Raw genomic sequence first — 19800 nt, forward strand, 5'->3', positions numbered from 1 at the left:
CCCTTCATACAGGACAAAAGGAACAGAGGTTTGGCATTCGGGATTGGTCGCATAGTTTCTCCGCTCGCCACCGTGAAATACTTCATTTAGTCCGTGTCAATTTGCCTTAAGGGGCCACGTTCATGCACAATAATGATAATTATTACACCATTCAGCATGATTGCTCTTATTTGCTTGAATAATTCGTGTCACTAGGGATACGGGCAAGAAAAATCTAGCAGCTGAGAAAATTTAGGCAAAGCTGAGGAGTTTATTTAAATGGGTTATTGAATTCCTTTAAATTCATTCCATGGCATTTTTGATTTGGGAATATATACACTCAGCGAAATCCCTAACTAACTGAATAACGAAAAAGGAAAACTCCTCCATTATTTGGAAGTGCATAATATCACACGGGACCTCATGAAAACTCAGTTTTGCAAGCAAGAAGTTTTTCTTTGTTTGCAGTTTACCAATTGGAACCACATAAGCATGAAGGGAATATTCGACCAATGAACGGGAAAGTCATCGTCATCTAGAAAGAGTTCACACACCCCTTAACTGGCTGCTCAATATATTACTGCCTATGAGCTGAATGTATTATACATCAGAATGTGTCTAGTCTTGATTTGAGGTGACTTACATCCTACGTATAACTTCCCAGCTTGTTGACTCTCCAAATCTTATTCATCTTGACATTGTATTTCAGCTTTTTGCCTCTTTTGCTGAGATTTCCCCCCCAAAAAAATGTTTAAAAAAAATAAGATTTAACTTTAAATTTTTTAAATGCTTGATGTCGATGTTTGCCCTCCCCTCAACAAGTTTGCTTGGTATCAGATCGGGTCTCGGTCTCAAAATCCAGTCACCCGGACTATATGATGGTGACATCTCTAATATTCAATCTCTCATCCACAGTCAGCTTGCAAAGCCTGCTCCCCTAATGAGAACAAGTGCCACAGAAACTGCAAAGCTTGACTGTACTTTCTGCTTTCCAGTGTTATGGAATAAAAACTTGAAAATACAAAAGCCACCATGTATGACTTTGACAAAAAAAAAACTGAATTGTAATTGTGAGTAGCTCTTAGGGAGGAATACAATGGAGATCATTGTCCCCATCCCTTTCAAATATAGCGAATTTCTTGAAATGAGAGTGAAGAAAGAAAGCCAGAGAAAAGACAAAAATGAGGGTTTGGTGTGTTAACAGGTTCTATAAATCATCTGGGCCAGTCACTGCTCCCTGGAGAGGAGGGATGGATTAAATTAAGCACTCCTCAACCCCCCTACCATCTCTCACTTTCTCTCTCTCTCTCTACTCCCTTTCTCTCTCTACTCTCTCTCTCTCTGCCCCATCTGCCTTATAAATGCAGTCAGCTGATCGTCAGACGACACACGCACGGAGCAGCTCGCCGCACAAAGCGGGAGAGGAGAGAGGAGAGAGGGAAGCATCCGAAAGAGAAGAGAAGATGCAGATGGATGCAATCAGCTTGAGGACTACTTCCACGGAGACTGTATGGGACTAAAGATTTCCTCGGCAAGGCTTCCAAAATCCATTTCCCCCCCTCCCTCTTTCTCCTCTCCTCTTCTTTTGAGACAAACGCCAATCCGTCTCATTCCATACCACACGTGAGGTTCGCAGCAAGTGCACTTCCGCTCGTGTGCTACTGCACGGGAAGCCGAGCGAGGGGAACTGTCCGGTGCTGAACTTGCTCCCCAGGAGCCAGCAGTGGAATTTCTACACAGCAGTCAGTCTAAAATTAGAGACCTCGGCAACTATTTGACGAGCTTCCTTCTGGTGGTCACGCTGGCCACGCCGGTCTGCTGGCTTTGCGTGTGTGCGGACTCGTGTGTCTGAGTGCACGTGTGTGTGTGTGTGTGTGTGTTGCACCACCATGCCGAGGTCTTTCCTGGTGAAAAAGGTGAAACTGGATGATTTCTCCACCGGGGAGGATTTGGAGAGCGCCTACCGGCCCAGGACGGAACTCAGCCTGCGGCTACATGACAAAGGTAGGTCGAGCTCAGTTTTAACAGGTGTTTTCGCTCCGAATCCACAAAAAGGAGGGACACTAATGTACATTGCAAACAGAGTCCATGGTGGAATGTGATAAAACTATACTAGCAAATATAAATCCTCATTGTTTTACTTTATTTTTCTTATTTTTTGAAATATTTGACCAAAGCTTCACCTCTTTTCTGACTCATAAGACTATAGTCAAAAAAATAGAGCACCCCTTGCTATGGAATGTAACCACTGGAGTGCAATTTTTTAAATAATTCAGTCACATCTCTTCCACATAAAATTATAATGATAATAAGAACAATGACAAACTCAATACTGCATTCTAACAGCTAATCTGTTTAAAAGTTATTTTCAACTGGTTGTTAGTCAGAATCTCAGAAGAACTGACACCTTTTTAGTTTTTTAATTGCCTGGTCAATACCTCACCTTCCAAATGCACACCTCCTTAAAAATACTAATTATGGTTCATGAATATGATTCAGTTGGTCATTAACGTCACCGTCTGCTTTAAACTTTTGATTTTGTGGGTCATTTAAAGTGCAAGTTCATTCAAAAAGATACTCAACAAGCTTCAGGTGGTGTTGCTAATGTTCCATCTGTTTAAAGATCAGTAGGCACTGGCGATGCAGTGGACGCTACAAAGTCAAATGTCCTTCATTTTTCACAGTTCAGATTTTTCCAGAAAAGATGTAGCTAAATTTGCTCTGAATCACCGTCATACATGACGTCAGCGTATCACGCTTGGCCTTGCAATGAGTCCAAAATGACCAGCGTCTTGTGAAAGAAACAAATGGTTCAAGGAGCGTAAAGAAGAAGAATTGAAAGACAATAGTAGTCAATGTTAAGGTCATTTACACAACTTCATTATGCAAGTGTTATTTCTATTATCATAACATTGGAGTTACAGTATTGAACACCTGTTACGAGTTGCCTTTGGCATTCAATTTGACCTCAACAGGGCTTTTGTTGATGATAATCTAGGTATGACGGGACTCCCCCATATGTCTGAAATGTCTGAAAACACAGATATTGGGAACTGTGTGATACTAAATACCACAAAAATAAAGGTTTACGTAGTTGAGCCGGTGTAATGGTGCATTTGCGGAACTTGGCATCTACACTGTGTGAGCTTTGCGACTGACTGGTGAGCCATCAAGAGTATACAATCAGCCTTTCGGTCAGAGACAGTTGGGATTGGCTCCAATTACTTGCAAGGCATGATAGATGGTATAGAAAATGAAGTGATTCAAAGTAGATTTTGACATGTCAAATCTTAATCACATGGCATAAACATTGTTTGTGTTAACAAAAATAGTAGCACTTTTGCATGATTGGACTTAGGTTGTAGATGTAATTATGCCTGATTTTATTGTAAGGCGCCTTGATGAATTAGTTTCACACGTGAGTGGTAGTTAATATACTATGTTACTCTTATGAAATGTCAATGAAAGGTTTTAGATGCTGACAGTTTTATCAGAAAAAGCAAACCATAGAAAATGTACCAATGTGCATTTGCATTATAGGAGCTTCACATATTGTTGATTGTTGAAGCAGTGCATAGATATGACATGATAACTATATACTCATTCATTCAATTTCTGTACTGCTTATCTTCACAAGGGTCGCTGGGGGTTCTGAAGCCTATCCCAGCTAACTACAGGCACTAGGCAGGGACACCCTGAAACTGTGGCCAGCCAATTGCAGGACACAAGGAGACAGACAAGCATAGGCGCTCACGCTCATACCTCGGGGCAATTTCGTGTGCTCAACCAGCCTACACTGCAAGTTTTCGGGATGTGGGAGGAAATTGGTATGCCTAGTATAAATCCACACAAGCCCAGGGAGAACATGCAAACTCCCCACAGAAAGCGGCAGAACGGGAATTGAACCCTTGATCTTACAACTATAGGTCCAACAAGTACACCTAACTAGCAACTGTAAAAAAAAAAAAAACAAACTCCAACCTTATGCTCTTGTTCGAAAACCATTCAACCACCACACCTGAGGATAATGGAAAAAAAGGCTGTAAACATAACTTCTAAAACATCAATCATTTGCCTCGCATTTGCCTGATTCTAGTAAATCACGATGAGTCTATAAAACTCTCTTTAAATAACCCCTGTTGGATTTTCCACGTAGAATGATTATCTGACTCAACAGGTTTGACTTGTGATTGATGAGTGTGTTCGAGTCACACTTGAATGCAGAGAAGGTTTTTAGTACTTGTAGTCTTCAGTCAGCCCGCTTGCTGTACATCCTCCAGTGGCAGTGTGACTCATTGTTGTGTGCTGTGAACTTCAATACACCCTTGAACAGACGTCTCCACGCATTCTCTCCCACCCTCCACCCGGGCGCCACTGACACGTAGTTGCATCAGCGTGTGGCTCCCGCGCCTGACCCTCACTTGTGTTTGCGCGTCAGCAAAGAGACGGCGATGGGGGAAAAAAAAAAGAAAACTGTCAGTCGTATACATCATGTCGAGGCTAAGAAGCTCTGTATAGCTTCACACGCGACCTGTAGTCCTGCGCTACCTTTTTCTACATAGTTCTTCCCCTCCCTCTCTCTTCAAAATGTTCACGTGGCGTTCACTGCAGTGCAGGATTTGGCCTCGCCGAGCCACTGTGCGATAGCAGTAACTTTCTGCTCGGATGAAGCAGAGTTGGCAATAATTGATATCCCACTTGTGTTGTTTTGTGTGTAATGGGACTGCTCGGATAAGAGGGCTGCCCTGCAGATATATTCTAGTCATGCAGAGGTTAGCTTTTGTGCTGAATAATATTGTAGCTGCATAAAACTAAGACTATTTCATTCAGAGTCCACATAATAATCATAAAAATGACATCAGTGATTTTATTTTGAACATCATGGTTCAAATGATTAAGGTCATAACAGCCCTGCAGTTGTTGTAGACTTGTGCAGTTAATTTTCTATTTGTTTGTTTGCTCACAACATAGACCCAATTGATGAATGGATATTTATGTTGTATTGATAATGGTGTTTAACCTGCCTGTCTTGATAGGTTATGAGCGGCTTTCCTGCATGGGTTTTTACATGTTTCAGCCATATTTTCTTTGGACACCCCAGCATGTTGCGTTTATTGAGCAGGATAATCACTGGGAAACAGGTGAACGTGGCAATTTTATAGTCATTCTGGCATAGTAAAATTAAGCAATAGGAAATGTACACTACATAAAACTTGCATATGTTGTCACAATGTTGTGGCTGGTCACTGTATACTGTCATACCTCTACTTACGAATGCCTCTAGGTACAAAAGTTTCAGGTTACAATGTATTTTATATGCAAATAAATGACTTGAGGTACAAAAAAAGATCCAAGTTACGAAATCCCCCAAAAAGTAAATGCATTTCCTTATCTAATATTTTATTTTGAATTCCCCTTCTTAAGCGATAAAAAACTGCAAATGCAACGTGGCACATATTGTCAAATTTTAAAATGTACTATAAAGTAGCTGGCGGGCAAACATGGTTATTACATCTATAACGGCCGTGGAGGGAGATATTTCAGCGGTGCAGGGCACATTTCCATAGGCCTTATTAATTTTGATACATTAAAAATGAATTTCCCTATTTCTCTCATTTTTGATCAATTTTAAGGGGGCTTGTTGGTAGTTGTGAGAGGACCGTGGAAAGAATTTTCATATAAAGTACACTTCTACTTCCGAAATTTTCAAATTGCAAAAAAAGGCTTAGAACCATTAATTTTGTGAGTCAAGGTACAACTGAATTTACTGCATAGTGTCTACTACAAATCTTATTGATATTTTATAAGTGTACAATGCCACGCTGGTGTCCTAAATCCACAAGACTGTGTTTAGTTATAAAAAAAATATATTAGGCTAGGCAACTTTAAAGACCCAGATGGAGAATATTTAGGATCCTATTGTCTTTAATGTTGTTGTTGCTCATACTCCAAGTTCTGACAGTGTCCTGAAGTCTTTATTTATTTATTTGTTTTGTCAGAGTATATGATGAGTGTTATTAGAATCTATGTGTGCTATACTGTATGGATATGTACTTATTCATTTTGGATTTTGAATTGGACTCTGTTGCTACACCAGTCATGCCATTTCATGCCATTTCAAATCACATAGGTATTGCCATATTGCACACATCCCACAACATAATACTTGTGCAGGGATGTCCAAACCAGTTTTCAAAGGGTTCTAACTGATCCCTTACAGACGCTTCAAAAATGAGGTTTCTGCCGAAAAAAAGCAGCACAACTGCAAATTACTCATTACACTTTTAACACACCAGATGAGTGAAAAAAATCTCCTGGTAGCCTGGCAAGTCGCCTTGACTTTGGCCATGTACAAGCTACATAGAAAGTCCCTGCTCTATGGTTTGAAATGGATTTTATGGTTAAAAAAAAGTACAGACTGAATCTGAATGAACCAATCAAAGAAGCACAGAGAAAAAATGTCTGCAACTCATACAGGTGCTGTCATTCAAAGTCAATTTCTAATTCATAAACAGTCACGGCAGGTAGTGAAATCAAATGAGGGAACGGGTGAACAAAATCTCTAAAAATCCAAGCATGCATAAACAAGTACAGTACTTGTTTTGGAAAAGAGAACAAATTCTAAAAGTTGACTTGAAATATTTGTGGTGTTAGGTCTGCCTTTGACTCAGAAAGTCTGTGTATACAGCTACCAACGTTTGTTTTTCTGTTTATATCAGTCTTCAAATAACACTTTACAGAAAATAGCTGAACAAAGTGCCATCGAGATCAAGTCTGCGACAGCAGCCACTTCTTCAGATATATGGGAAAAGAGAAGAGAATGTAAATTAAGCTCAAAAACTCACAAAGTTGTAAAAAAAATGTGGTTTGTCAGTAACAATTGGAGTGGAAATTATATGCAGAGAAGTCCAGATAATCTTACCATCTAACTTGTGAATTGTGAAGGTTAGGCTGCCCGGCCAAAAAGAAGTCAAAAAGTACAATATTTTTGTGTGTGTGAAAGTGCCCACATTTACCAACATCTCTTCCATAAGAATTTAAATTACGTATCAGTCTTGAGCTGATGGTGGGTGGAAAGTTGTCTATTAACTATAATGACAGCTTTTCTCTTACAATATCCCTCAAGTGCACAAGACTGTCAAAACAATGTAAAGTAGCTACGAGTGAAAAAGTGAACACATCTCTTATAGATACACCTTATTACGCCTTTGGACAATATTTCCAGCATGGCAGACAAGCTAACAAAACACATGTATAAAAGGAACAATTCCTAGTTAAAGGACTCCAGATATGGAAGCACATTTATCTATCAGACTCTGTCCATGAAAAACAATCTGCTGTTTAAAAGCATACAGTCAATATCAAAAGTTAACAATGCAAGGTTTATTCCAACAAATGCTTCTTTTTTTCACTCCAGTTTATCCACTCTTTCTCCACTTCAGTAAAGTATGTAAGACAGTCATGTTGCATTTAACACATCAGTCGTAAAAAAAAGCATGCTAGCAAATAACATTTGGATATGGCATGTGACTGTTGGCCATAGTCAAGACATCAATATCAGTTCGATTGGAGAAAGTAAGAGAAAAGACTGCAGCAACAAAGTGGACACTGTGATGTACAGTACACCTTAAGATTCCCAGAATACAAATCTGCTTGACAAGTTAGTGTTTACTGACTTTTATTGAGACCAAGACCAATTAAAAGACAAGGTCCCTATCTGCTTTAGTCGGTTTGTGCCACATTTCCCCATTTGATATAGAAGAAGGCACAGGGCGTAACTTATGCGGTATCAATCTTTTGTCATGCTCTCTGAAGCTCCAGCTTCTCGGGCACACCCCGGAGCCATGCGGCAAACTGTTACTTTGTTACCCCAGTAAAGCGCCTTATTTGTAACAGCGAGTTACAACGTAAATAAATAACACTGGGCAATTTCACAAAGTGTGAGGAGGCTTTGTACACCGTGTATAAGTAATTGAAACAAACCTTTCGCTCGCTTCACTGTTAAATCTTTTGTTATGTTAAGGGGTCAAATTGACCTGATTTGGGGATCACATTTTGGTTCGTGAAAATCCTAAAAAAAAGCAGATTTCATATGTTTTATACCGAAATGGTTTAGCTTTATTCGTGAATTTTGTTTGTTTGTTCCCGACAAACACAAAGAAGTTAGGAGAAAATGGAACTGAGCTACTCTTGCATGAGGGAAAAATTTCAGTCTGTCCTTTTAGGCAGGGGAGGCTACTGTAAGATGCAAATTGCAGTTGTAAATCTCATAAATGGTTTAATGAAAAATGTGTGTGTGTGTGTGTGTGTGTGTGTGTGTGTGTGTGTGTGTGTGTGTGTGTGTGTGTGTGTGTGTGTGTGTGTGTGGCAGAGGGTTAAAAGTCATGTGATGTCAACTTTGGTGAACGAAGTCCTAATGAGGCAGCTGTTGAAAAGGTTAAATGAGAGTCAAATCAGCATTGCAAGAGAAATGAAAGCAATATTTGGCCCAAAATTAACCACACATGGGATTCCTAAACCCAAATTTTACATGTTCTTTAGAATGCAACAAGTTTAATTATTAAAATATGTGAATTATTTTTTTTGCATAAATGCCGTTTGAAGTCAGCTTGGATAGGCTCTGGCAAGCCCCGCAGCCCTTATGAGGATTCGCAGAAGGGAAGATGAATGAATGAATAAACGTATTGAAATGCATTGTTCTACACTGTTTGGCCTTCTTTAGTAACTAGAAATAGTGACATTGGAAATGCAAGAAGCAAAAGTAGAGCTAGGGCCTTCCCTTAGAGAATTTTTGTGTAAAGCAATCCTTCCATCATATCAAAAAGTCCACATTGACATAAAATGCATTTACAGAACTGTTTTTGAATGAAAAACAAAGTCCAAAGTCTTAGCTGCATTGTTTTTTTTCTCTACTCACAGCTGGTTACATTAGCGACTACATCAGCCCGTCAGTGTACGATGGCGAGAGCGACGGCGGGATCAAGGTACCCTCACCGGACCCGCTCTACGACGGAATCCACAGCGACTACGGCGCCCCGGACTCAGAGTCTCCAGACAGCCCAGGATCGGAGCTCACCGACGGCTACATCAACGGCGACGCCGCGGTCAGCGACGGCTACTCGGTGGACGCCTTTTACATCACGGACGGCCGTTCGAGAAGGAAAACCATGGGCAGCCCTCGCACCATCCAGAGGCACACGTGCAACGAGTGCGGCAAGACCTACGCCACGTCGTCCAACTTGAGCCGACACAAACAGACGCACCGCTCGCTGGACAGCAAGCTGGCCAAAAAATGCCCCACCTGCGGCAAGGTGTACGTGTCCATGCCCGCCATGGCCATGCACCTGCTCACGCACGACCTCAAACACAAGTGTGAGGTGTGCGGCAAGGCGTTTAGCCGACCGTGGCTCTTGCAGGGCCACATGCGCTCGCACACGGGCGAGAAGCCCTTCGGCTGCGCTCACTGCGGCAAAGCCTTCGCTGACCGTTCGAACCTGCGCGCTCACATGCAGACGCACTCGGCCTTCAAGCACTTCAAGTGCAAACGCTGCAACAAGACCTTCGCGCTCAAGAGTTACCTGAACAAGCACTACGAGTCGGCCTGCTTCAAAGGCCCATTTTCCCCTCTCGGGCCATTGGATGCATGACCCCCCAACCGATTGCAAAAAACAAACAAAAAACTAAAAAACTGAACAAATTACAAACCTAAATCGCCATTATTCTTACCCACTGACCCAAATGATCAATTCTTTTTGGTTCTGAACCCGCTTTTTCTTCCATGCTCACATTCTGCACTTGGCTTTGTCCCGCAACCAATTAATGGTGATGACGATAGCACAATTTTGAAGATGAAGGATTGAACTATTTTACGCATGCACATCCCGACAAAACAAACTGTTCACTTCTTCTTCTTCCTGTTCTGGATAGAGACGATAATATTTCAAACATGGCTTCTGTCCAGCGCCGAGATACACAGTACTGGTACAAACTTATACGTGGATGATGGTACAAACAGCAAGCTAACAGCTGCTGCTCTGCACTACAATGCATAGAAAGAGTTTTTTCCTTTTACTTTTGGAGGAATAATAGTAATAATGATAGTAATAACAATGATGATGATAATAATGATAACAATGTTCTTCTGCACCAAGTGACCATATTCTCTTCACTACTGAGGTAGAAATGTATTTATTTGATTATTTATTATTTGTATATTATATGTTTCAATGTTTGCACTTTATTTTATTAACCCCCCTTTTCTACCACTACAGGCCAAAGCATATGTCACTTTTGGTTTTTATATTTTTTTAAATTATGTTGTTTAAGCTTATTTTTATTATTACTTGACATTTTTGCATGCAAAAAATATCTATGCCGACATCATACAAAGCTTTTTTCTTCTTTTCTTTTGGTTTGTTTTAACGCCAAATTCAAATGACAAGGGCAATATTTTTCTCTTGGAGCTTCTGTAGGACATTTTTCAGAGCAATAATCACACTAATGCATGGTATTTTATGATGAACTTACGAAGTATTACCTACTACTGTATAGCAGTTTTAAAAATCAGGTATGTTTTACTTCACCTATAGTCATAAAAAAGACAAATATTGCAGACATCAGGGAACATGCCAATGTAGTGTTAGCGAAACAAAAGAAACAAAAAATCTTTCCTCTTGTTATGCACTGCCTGCCTCTTAGTGAGTAGAACTAATGTAGGATTCTGGGGTACAGGAGCTGGGATCAGCTGTTGTTACTGCACTCTGGGATAAATAAATGTGTTGAGAACCTCTCTTGAAAAAAAAAACAAAAAAAAAAACAAGCCGAAATCGACTTTAAATGCAATGCATTATTCAACCACACATAACGTGCGCATTCTTAGACCACGGAAAAATCGTGCACTTATGGCTGGCACCTTCACATTTACAACCCCCACTTATACATTAGTCCTGCTTGTTCTGCAGCAGGACCCATTCATTCCTATTGAGCCAACCAATAGGATTAACCCACAAGTCATATATGGGAGGGCCCAGAACAATAAATGGTGCCAGTGATGATTCCTATAGCTGATAGCAGTGCGGCTGAACCCAGCTCTCTAAGCCCAAAAACATCCGCTGTAGATTCCTGGAGCTTCCCTGGAGACACTTTGAGGACACACACAACTGCACAAAAACATTTGTGCTCAGTAATGACGATTGGTGTTATGTAACCTTGCGAGATACACACACACACACACACACACACACACAGACTCGGAGCGACCCGGAGAGAACATCTGCACAGTCTGATTAAACTCCACACCCCACTCAAGCTTTTAAAAATGGAAAATAATAGGTTTAATATGAACAAGTGATTCTCTTACAAAGGACTTGGGATAATTCCACTATTTCCCCCAGCGTATGTAACCTTTATTTAATCACACTTTGAGATGAAGATCCCGAGTTTAAGGAGATTATTCAATTAGTCGTTTGCCTTTCACTACATATTATTTTAGGGTCATAGGGATAAAAGGAGAATTTGCACTGAATGTGCACTTATGCCCTATTTTTACCATGATCTTAGATATAAACTAACAGCTCTTGAATGGAGACAAACACTTCTGAAAAGGTTGTGAAGGCAGCAGTTTTGTATGAAGCCGCTACATTGCCGCACTCGATCTAATCTTGCACCCTTTGAAAAATGAGCCTCAAAAGCAAAAGTATTTTTAACCAGGAATTTATTTTAGAAAAAAAACAGGGTGAAGTAAAAGCAAAGCAAAAGATAAAAGAAAAAAAATGACAAAAGCAACAAAGATAAGGTTTCAGTATTTGCTAAGTGTGAAATTGGTGCAATATTAAATAGGAGCTGAACAACCAATAGGAAATTAGTGTATTAGGTAAAGATGGTGTCATTATAATAAGAATACAATTAACTAGAACGCCAACCTCCAAGCATGCCAACACAATCGGACTTGTTTGATTTCGATAATAATAATCCTTTAAAAAATCTTTCTCTCCATTCCCTGGTCATATAATCATTACAAGAATAAACACAAAACAGTGATTACAGTTGAGATTTTACAAAAGCACAAAACTAATTAATTTCTTCCTGTTCAGGTTGTAGGTATTTATCAATGCCCAGGCGAGAGGGTTTAATGCATGTCATCCATTGACGACTGACATCCATTGTCACATTATTTGGGCTCAGATCTCGCTTGCCTGTTCCCCAAACCAATTCATCAAAATTATGTAAACTACCTTGGCCAATATTTATTTACACAGGAGTTGTATTGCTTAGATTAGTATCTTACCTATCTCTAGTTTCAAAACATTTCCGATATTTTTTTGGTATGTGTGCGCAAAAATATTGCAAACAAAATGTGGCTCTTAGATAAATCTGTGACACGAAACATAGACATTGTAGCAATGTGTCAAGTGTGACAGATTTTATGGAATAAATGGGGTACCTTAAGGGTTACTCCGTCGTCACGATTTTGTAGCAATGTTCTGTGCTCGCACAGCCAACATTTTCTGAATCTAATTTGGACGTGTTATTTGTTTTGTCATACAGTGGTGACATTGTTTACCTGTTGAGGCTACATAGGTCTAGCGTGTATGGATCGAGTTCAAACTGCAAAAAAATCTGATATAGATCCGATTTTATGACCCGAAGTCAGTTTTGAAATATTCAGAATTAGACTGTTCACACCGCATGAAAAAAAAATCTGATACGTCTTGAACATGGGCCAATAAATCAAACATGACTTGCAATTGTTGAATCTTGACAAACACCTGAACGCTCTCTCTACAAATTTCCCCAAACACGAATGCATGAAAATCTCAGTATGCCAGGACACAAACACCCTCCATGGAAATAAAGCCCAAGATCTTGGGCGAGTCACCTTTTCAATGCAATTATCTTCAAAGCTCCAAAAGATATTTACTAACAAATCCCTGAATTCCTGTTACAATCCTCTGACCTGCAGTCTTTGATCACTATGAAGGTATTACTCAAAATTGAGTGTCTCCATGTTAGCTCCGAATTGTTTGCTCTCTAAGCACTTCCATTCTAATCATGTCCACCTTGAAAGAAAGTAGCACAATGAAACTAACTAGAATTCAGGTAGAGAAGAATTGAAAACTTGTACTAGCTTAACCTCTCTTCTTTTTTTTCTTTTTTGTATTTCTGAGCTGAAGGGGGCTGCGTTGACCGAACTAATCACTTATTGGACAAGGGTTTGTAAAAGGACTGAGGCGTTTTTACCGCTGTACAGTGATATCTGACACACTTTATCTCAGGAGATTCTGGGCTCTCTGGTGCAGAGGGAGGGTCTCCTGGGTCTCTTGAGCCAGTATTTAGACAATGTAAGCACAATGAACACAAAGCATTTTGTGGCACTTCATAATAAAGAACTATCTTAACCAACAAAGCTGCTTTGTTGTCTTAGTTTTCCTTTCGTGGTGAAGAAAAAAAACGATGGGAAATGATCACTTTCAAACCACATAAGTATATTTAAATGAATTCCTCTTTAAATTCCATCCTACGTTTTCATAGAAGAGCCTTCTTTCTGGACACATCTATATAATATTAGCCAGGCCAATATTATACTGTATGTTTAAAGAGATACAGAGATAAAGTGAGGGGGCATAGTGGGCTCATTAGCACTCTAACGGCTGCAAGCTGCTCGCCAGTAATGGGCTGCTTTTCTTTGCTTAAACAAACACTGCAGTTTCCTAAATCAATATGTGGACATTTAGCAGTGGGTAGCCAGAGTGACGTAGAGTCCCCTTTCACTTTCAAGTCTATTTCCCATTTGGTTAGCTCAGTTGAATCCTTGACCTTCGTCCATTCATCCTCTAAAATGGGAAAATACTTGAAACGGAGTGATATTTAGTAGATTCTGAGACTGTGTTTCTCAGTAATTGAGGAACTGCAGTGCTGAGCTGCAATCTGCCGAGGTGCTTTTGATTATCCCTTTATCGGGTACTCATTTACCTCTTTGGCTGTCATTGAAGGTGCTTAAATGTCCAATCCATTTTAACTCAAAGTGGCTGGCCATGATCATTCATGGCCTCTTCCAGGCAAAATAGATTGGACATCTAGCACTGTCAATGGCACTAAAATATATATTCAATATAATAAAGTGCCTATCACTGCCAATGGCAGGTTATTGGTAAATATGAAAAAAAATCATGTTGCCATAACCAGTGCATTTCTACTTATTATTATGTTATCATGTTTTTTTTTGTATTCACAATTTATTGACTCATAAAATTATAAGGAAAGAATATTCCCAATTGAGACATGATTTCCACATATGTGCACATAGGTTTTTTGGATCATGCAGACTACATTTTTTATCCAATGTTAATATTGTTTATATTGGGATGCAAAATATTTGTTGTTGTCGTTTTAACTCCATCCATCTATAATCCATCATTCTCAGTGCTGCTTATCATTTTCTGGGTTACTGGAGACTATCCAAGTTACTGTCTCATTCAGATGTTAAAAAAAATATACAGCATGGACAATATTTGATTTTAACAATAGGGAAAAAAACTTTGTTTTTGGCTCTAGCGCACAATGTTGCTTGTTGCATGAAATGAAATCTAGTTGCTCTCTGCTTTGTTGCTTCTCATGGTTTTTCATTATATTTGTTATTTACTAAAGCCTGACCTCAAAGCGACTACAGGCCTTTCTATTTTGGGACAGAATGATCCAATGTGCCATTTTTTTCCTCTTGGAAAACAAAAAACAAACTGCTGTTGCTGCCGTCAACACGTGTAGCCTCTGACGCTAAAAACAATCACCACTATCTAAAAGGGGCAGAGATGCTACTAAAATACACAATGGAACAGCACTTTGCAGCTTTATCAAGTCCAGTACATCCCGCGACTTCAACTAGAAAATTGGTTTCACAGCAGTGACGCTGCACACCTATGAATCACCTTCAGCACCCCCACCACACACTTTTTTTGATCCCTCTATAACCCCCTCCATTATCTTCCTCCTCCTCCTCATCATCACCTTTTCCTTTACCCTTCTGCCTCCAACCTCTCTTCTTCTGTTGCCAAGTTGAACCAGGCCATTGGGTCTTTGAGGACCTGCAAGCCATTTAACTCCTGCTAGATAATAAGTCTTAGAATATAGCTCCCCTCAGATAATAAGCTTTATCGCTTGATTGCCTTGCACTCTCCAGACTGTCTTTAGATTCCTGTCCAGGGACCAAGTCAAGCGAATCGCGCACCATTTCCTTCCTGGCAAGTCAAATTAACACTGCACTTCTGTGTGTGAGTGTGTGCGTGTATGTGGCCAGGAAGGACCAAGGAAGTGCCAAGGGTGCCGAATAAAATCCAACAAGTAACGGTTAAGCAACAATACTGAGGACACCTGTATCCTTTAACAGCTCCACAGGTATCTCATTAAACAGTTACTTTATGAAGAGTTTATATGTTTCCATGCCTCATCAGCAGTCACCTTTTTAAGACTGGCGTAAAGATGTAAATTTAGAGTGTACTTATACAGCGCTATCACCAGTGGATTAGAGGACATGGGCGAAAAGTAGACAGACACTCAAGAGAAAATTACATTAAATCGGGGTCACGTGGGGCGTGAAAGGGCAAAGATGTGTAATAATGTGATGTCATGGTGATGACCACCACTTGTATGTGATCAGTGCAGGATGAGGGAACAGCAATCTAATAACGATATGACCTTTTCCCAGCGGTTTCCCTTTGGGTTCACTCAAGCTCACTTTTATTTATATATTTAATACTTAATAAGCACATATAACAAACAGTTCAAATGACTTGAACTTACTGAGTGTAACCTCTGTTGGCAATGTCCTCCAAATAAGTATCTTATATTTTATATTCACAACTTTAAAACAGGGTGCCTTTAATTCTGATTAAGTTTACTTTTTTGAAAATGAAAATGTTAATGTTCGATTCAAGTACATTTAAAAGGCTTTAAGAAGTAAATAAGATAAAATAATAAAGGGAAAATCAAATAAATACTATAAAAATATGCCACATTTTTAGGAGGTCTTGGGTTTTAATTATTCTCTGCTCAAACCTCACTGTGTTTTCTTTATGTCTGCACAGGTTTCCTCAGTCTACTCTTTGTTTCACATTCCAAAAAAAGATCTACACTTGCTTCAATGGCAACTTCAAATAGTCCACGGCTGTTAGCAGTTGTTTGTTATAGATGGATCTATATTTACATTTTTGGCATTTAGAGAGCAGGCTGGGTGTCAAGAAGTCACAAACATGATGGCAGGCCGTGAAGACATGACGAGCGGATTAAATCTTTGATACATAAATACACTAAGCGTTAAATATGTATTGGTGACAAAATGGAAATATATCAAATGCCATATGACAGGGGGTGGCCAACTCCAGTCCTCGAGAGCTGCTATCCGATCTGTTTTCTATATCTCCCTCCTCTGCCACACCTGAATCGAATGATCAACTCACCAGCAAGCTGTCCAGAAGCTTGATACCGATGCGGATTTTTGGATTCAGGTGTGTTGGTGGAGGGAAACATGAAAACAGACTAGATAGGGGCTCTCGAGGACCGGAGTTGGCCACCCCTGCCATATGAGATCAGGGATAATGGCTTTGTACCATCACCTCTGGCTAGAACAGTATTCAGAAAGTGCTATCGGGAATAATACAAGTTGGTGAAAGCTTTGTATTGGTAAAGATTGACCATTCAATGAATCAATCGCCAAGAATATTTTAAAATTACGTGTTGAGATCATTTAGAATTAAACCAGGACATGACAGCATTTACATGATCTCTGATTCTTCAATTCCTACTCTTGTGCAAAATAGTGGAACAAATGAGATATAAAGGACATGGGTGTGAACATTTACACCACATTCCAGGCTATTCATAGAGATATGACGCTGTCATCTGAAGCATCAACAAGTGTTGTTCACAACTCTGGAGGAGGTGTGGATTGTTCTGTAGGTTATTTCATCATTTCAGAATAAGCATTTCTTGAAGTTTACTGCCATACACGCATGGAACTTTTAGATCTCCTTTGATGGCCACAACAGTCGGCCGGCAGATGAGCATGCTAATACTTGTCAGAAAACAGCTACGTTCCCAGGGAAAAGCATTTACGCGAGAATATTTTCAGGAGCAACGGGCATAGACACTGAATGAAATCCCAACAGCATTGCCCCTTCTGCAAGAGATTTGTTGAAAAGGATGTCAAAGCTGCAAAGAGCTACAACACATTTTAAAAATAGCAGCCACTTCTAGTTTGGTTGGCAACGGGCCTGAAACCTCAGAGGATTGGTTTTGTTTAACTGGTATTCTTTTCCCAGTAGTCATAATGAGATTTTTATAGTCTTTGTGTGCTGCTAACATTCATATTTGTACAGTGTTCATTGTTTTTCAGATACTCAAAATATGATTTTTATGGTGCAATTTAATTCATAGTTTGCTCTTGAAAATAAGGAAATATGTAGTGCTAATTGTTGACCAAATTAATTGATTGTGGATAGAGAAATGAGTCAGAAGTCATAAACAAGTATGTGAACGTCTTTATCTATTGGTGTGAAAAAGATGCTTGGCTTCAGTCCACTCTGAAACCATTGGCCTTTTCTGTCCAGAATTTTGACACTACTGTCCTTCAAGGAACGTCCTTAATCTTTGAGATTCAAATTGACTGCAAACACGAGACTCAAAGAGGTTGCTCTCTTCTCCTGTTTGTGTAGCTGTTGCTTGGTCTCTCCAAAGGAGAGTTCACTGCACTTCTTTCAACAAAGCACTTAACTGAGCTTTCTTCCGGGTACTTTGTGCTTGGTGGTAGACTTGTTTTGGTCTGATGGCACTGCTGGGATTGAAGTGCATAAGAATATTACATTTAGAGAAAATCCTTCTCAGTTTCTCTGTGTGGGACTACCACATTTCTCATTCTATTTTGTACTCTGTGCCGCGGCCCTTCCTTTCCTAGTGGATATGAAAATAGGCCCGTTAACCTGATATATGGTTAAAAGCTTACAGATGTGTATTCCTAATTCTGTTTCAGTCTCTGTGGTTGGCACTATCTTTAAAGGCTTCTGAAAACTGTTGGATGATCCGAGTCAAAAGTGTATGACAAGAGTAAAAACATGGTGTTTTTTTCCCACTGAGATTTGCAACCCTTACTTGTAATAATACCACTCCGGTTACTTTGTCTTATGGAATGAAAGTGCATGTTACAGCGCTAATACAGGTATATTGAATAAAACAAATACTTCTACTATGCCTAATATTCAGTAACCAATCAGAAGTCCAGCAAAGACAGGCTCCAGCACACTACATCTCCAGATGACGAATGAATGAGTGGTCTGTACATTTTATGTGACAGAACTGAATAAAACTAGTAGAAATATTATATTACCTTTTAATGTGAGTACTACAGCTGTCTTAGCCGCTCTAACATGATTACCAATCATGAAAATAGGTGCCATCATCAACACTACTACAAGCAAGTGTGCTATGAAAATGACATTCATGCTTTTACTTTAAAATGAAATTAGAAAGGCATGGCTTTAGAGAAACAAAATGTATCCCAATAGGCAGCCACTGGGTTTTCTCATGCATTCCAATAAGCAAGTGAATTATGACGATCATAGACATTCATCAATGTTGCAAGACACTGACAAAACATGTCATAAATACAAACCTATCAAATAGTTCAAGGTTGTATACCTAATGTAGTTATACCCAATAGATGATAAGTGATTGCTAAACTTTAAGGCTTTTGTCCTTTTGAAAATAAGTGTGAAAATGAATTATTATCTATCTAAAGGAGCAATATATAAGACTGTTGGCCAAAAATGGTACCACAACCATATAAAACTATTGAAGTGCACATTGAATCATATTGCCTTATCAATCTAACGTTTTAATTCAATCAGGAAAGCCATGGAACAAAGTACGAATTAACATAATCACGCTTTTAGTTAGAATGTTGGTTTGGCTTCTGCTCCTTTTATTTGTGTCCAATCAGTTTTCACTTGACCTTCTTATGTTAAGTCTTGTCTCCTTACCCTATCTGTTTATATGAGATCCCAGTTTTTCTTCAGTATTAGCAGTTTTGTCATCTTTCCTTTTCCTGTTGAGATTTTTGATTTGCTCCCCTGCCTATTTGTGTTGTTTTGAGTGGTTTTGTTGGAGAATTTTTGTAAATAAGCACTTTTGAGTTCTGCATCTTTCTGTCTGGATTACTTATCTCCATACTCCCCTGCCTTTGGATTTCCTGCCTACTTAGACCAGGAAGATGATGTAGGATAATAGATGCGGAAATGGGAATTTGATACTTTTGATGAAGATAGTGGGTCATTTAAGCTGTAGATGGTATCATTTCTCACCTTTGACCTGTTTGCCATGGTTGATTTTATCTTGGGCACAAACCCCAACACAAATGTCTCCCTTGGATCACTGGAACAGCAAAGAACCTCCACCATTATAAGGTAACAGTTCAGGGAGGGGGCGCATTATTATGATTGCTGAAATTAAATTATTTGGAATGATATCCAAAAAGTTCACCTTCTTTTTCATTAAATCATTACATATGTTCCCACATATTGGGCATATTTTGTGTGCAGTATCCCAAAAAACAAGAAAACAAAAGAGGGAGGCTTGTCATTATGAGTAATAGCAAGTCTTGCATGGCTGACTTGCACACGTATGGACACAAGTCAGAGGGTGGCCAAGCAGGTGATGGATGATACCAAAATCCTAAGCCATGACACCAATATTATCATGTCATGGTGCTCTACTGGTCTTGTTTGCTTTTTCTAAATGAGAGATGAAAACAACATGCGAACGATTATTGCCTATTGG

At 39.5% G+C, this 19800-nt stretch overlaps 2 protein-coding genes across 2 annotated transcripts in view; one reads left to right on the top strand and one right to left on the bottom strand.

Annotated features, from left to right (window-relative positions):
• Positions 1-19800, bottom strand: part of LOC144199670 (uncharacterized) — a 107289-nt gene that overhangs the window by 32754 nt on the left and 54735 nt on the right. The window lies entirely within an intron of this gene.
• LOC144199716 (transcriptional repressor scratch 1-like) lies at positions 1377-10798 on the top strand. Its single transcript, XM_077721535.1, has 2 exons — positions 1377-1983; positions 8899-10798. The coding sequence occupies exons 1-2, from the start codon at positions 1869-1871 to the stop codon at positions 9624-9626; spliced, it is 843 nt and encodes a 280-aa protein (XP_077577661.1). The 5' UTR covers positions 1377-1868; the 3' UTR covers positions 9627-10798.

The sequence above is a fragment of the Stigmatopora nigra genome, chromosome 7 (assembly GCF_051989575.1).
Source record: "Stigmatopora nigra isolate UIUO_SnigA chromosome 7, RoL_Snig_1.1, whole genome shotgun sequence".
NCBI lineage: Eukaryota > Metazoa > Chordata > Actinopteri > Syngnathiformes > Syngnathidae > Stigmatopora > Stigmatopora nigra.

Bases quoted from the DNA above. Each gene is read 5' to 3' on its own strand.
- LOC144199716 (XM_077721535.1), top strand. From the start codon at position 1,869: ATGCCGAGGTCTTTCCTGGTGAAAAAGGTGAAACTGGATGATTTCTCC. The intron at 1,984-8,898 runs GTAGGTCGAGCT...CTCTACTCACAG, and splicing joins CCTGCGGCTACATGACAAAG to CTGGTTACATTAGCGACTAC.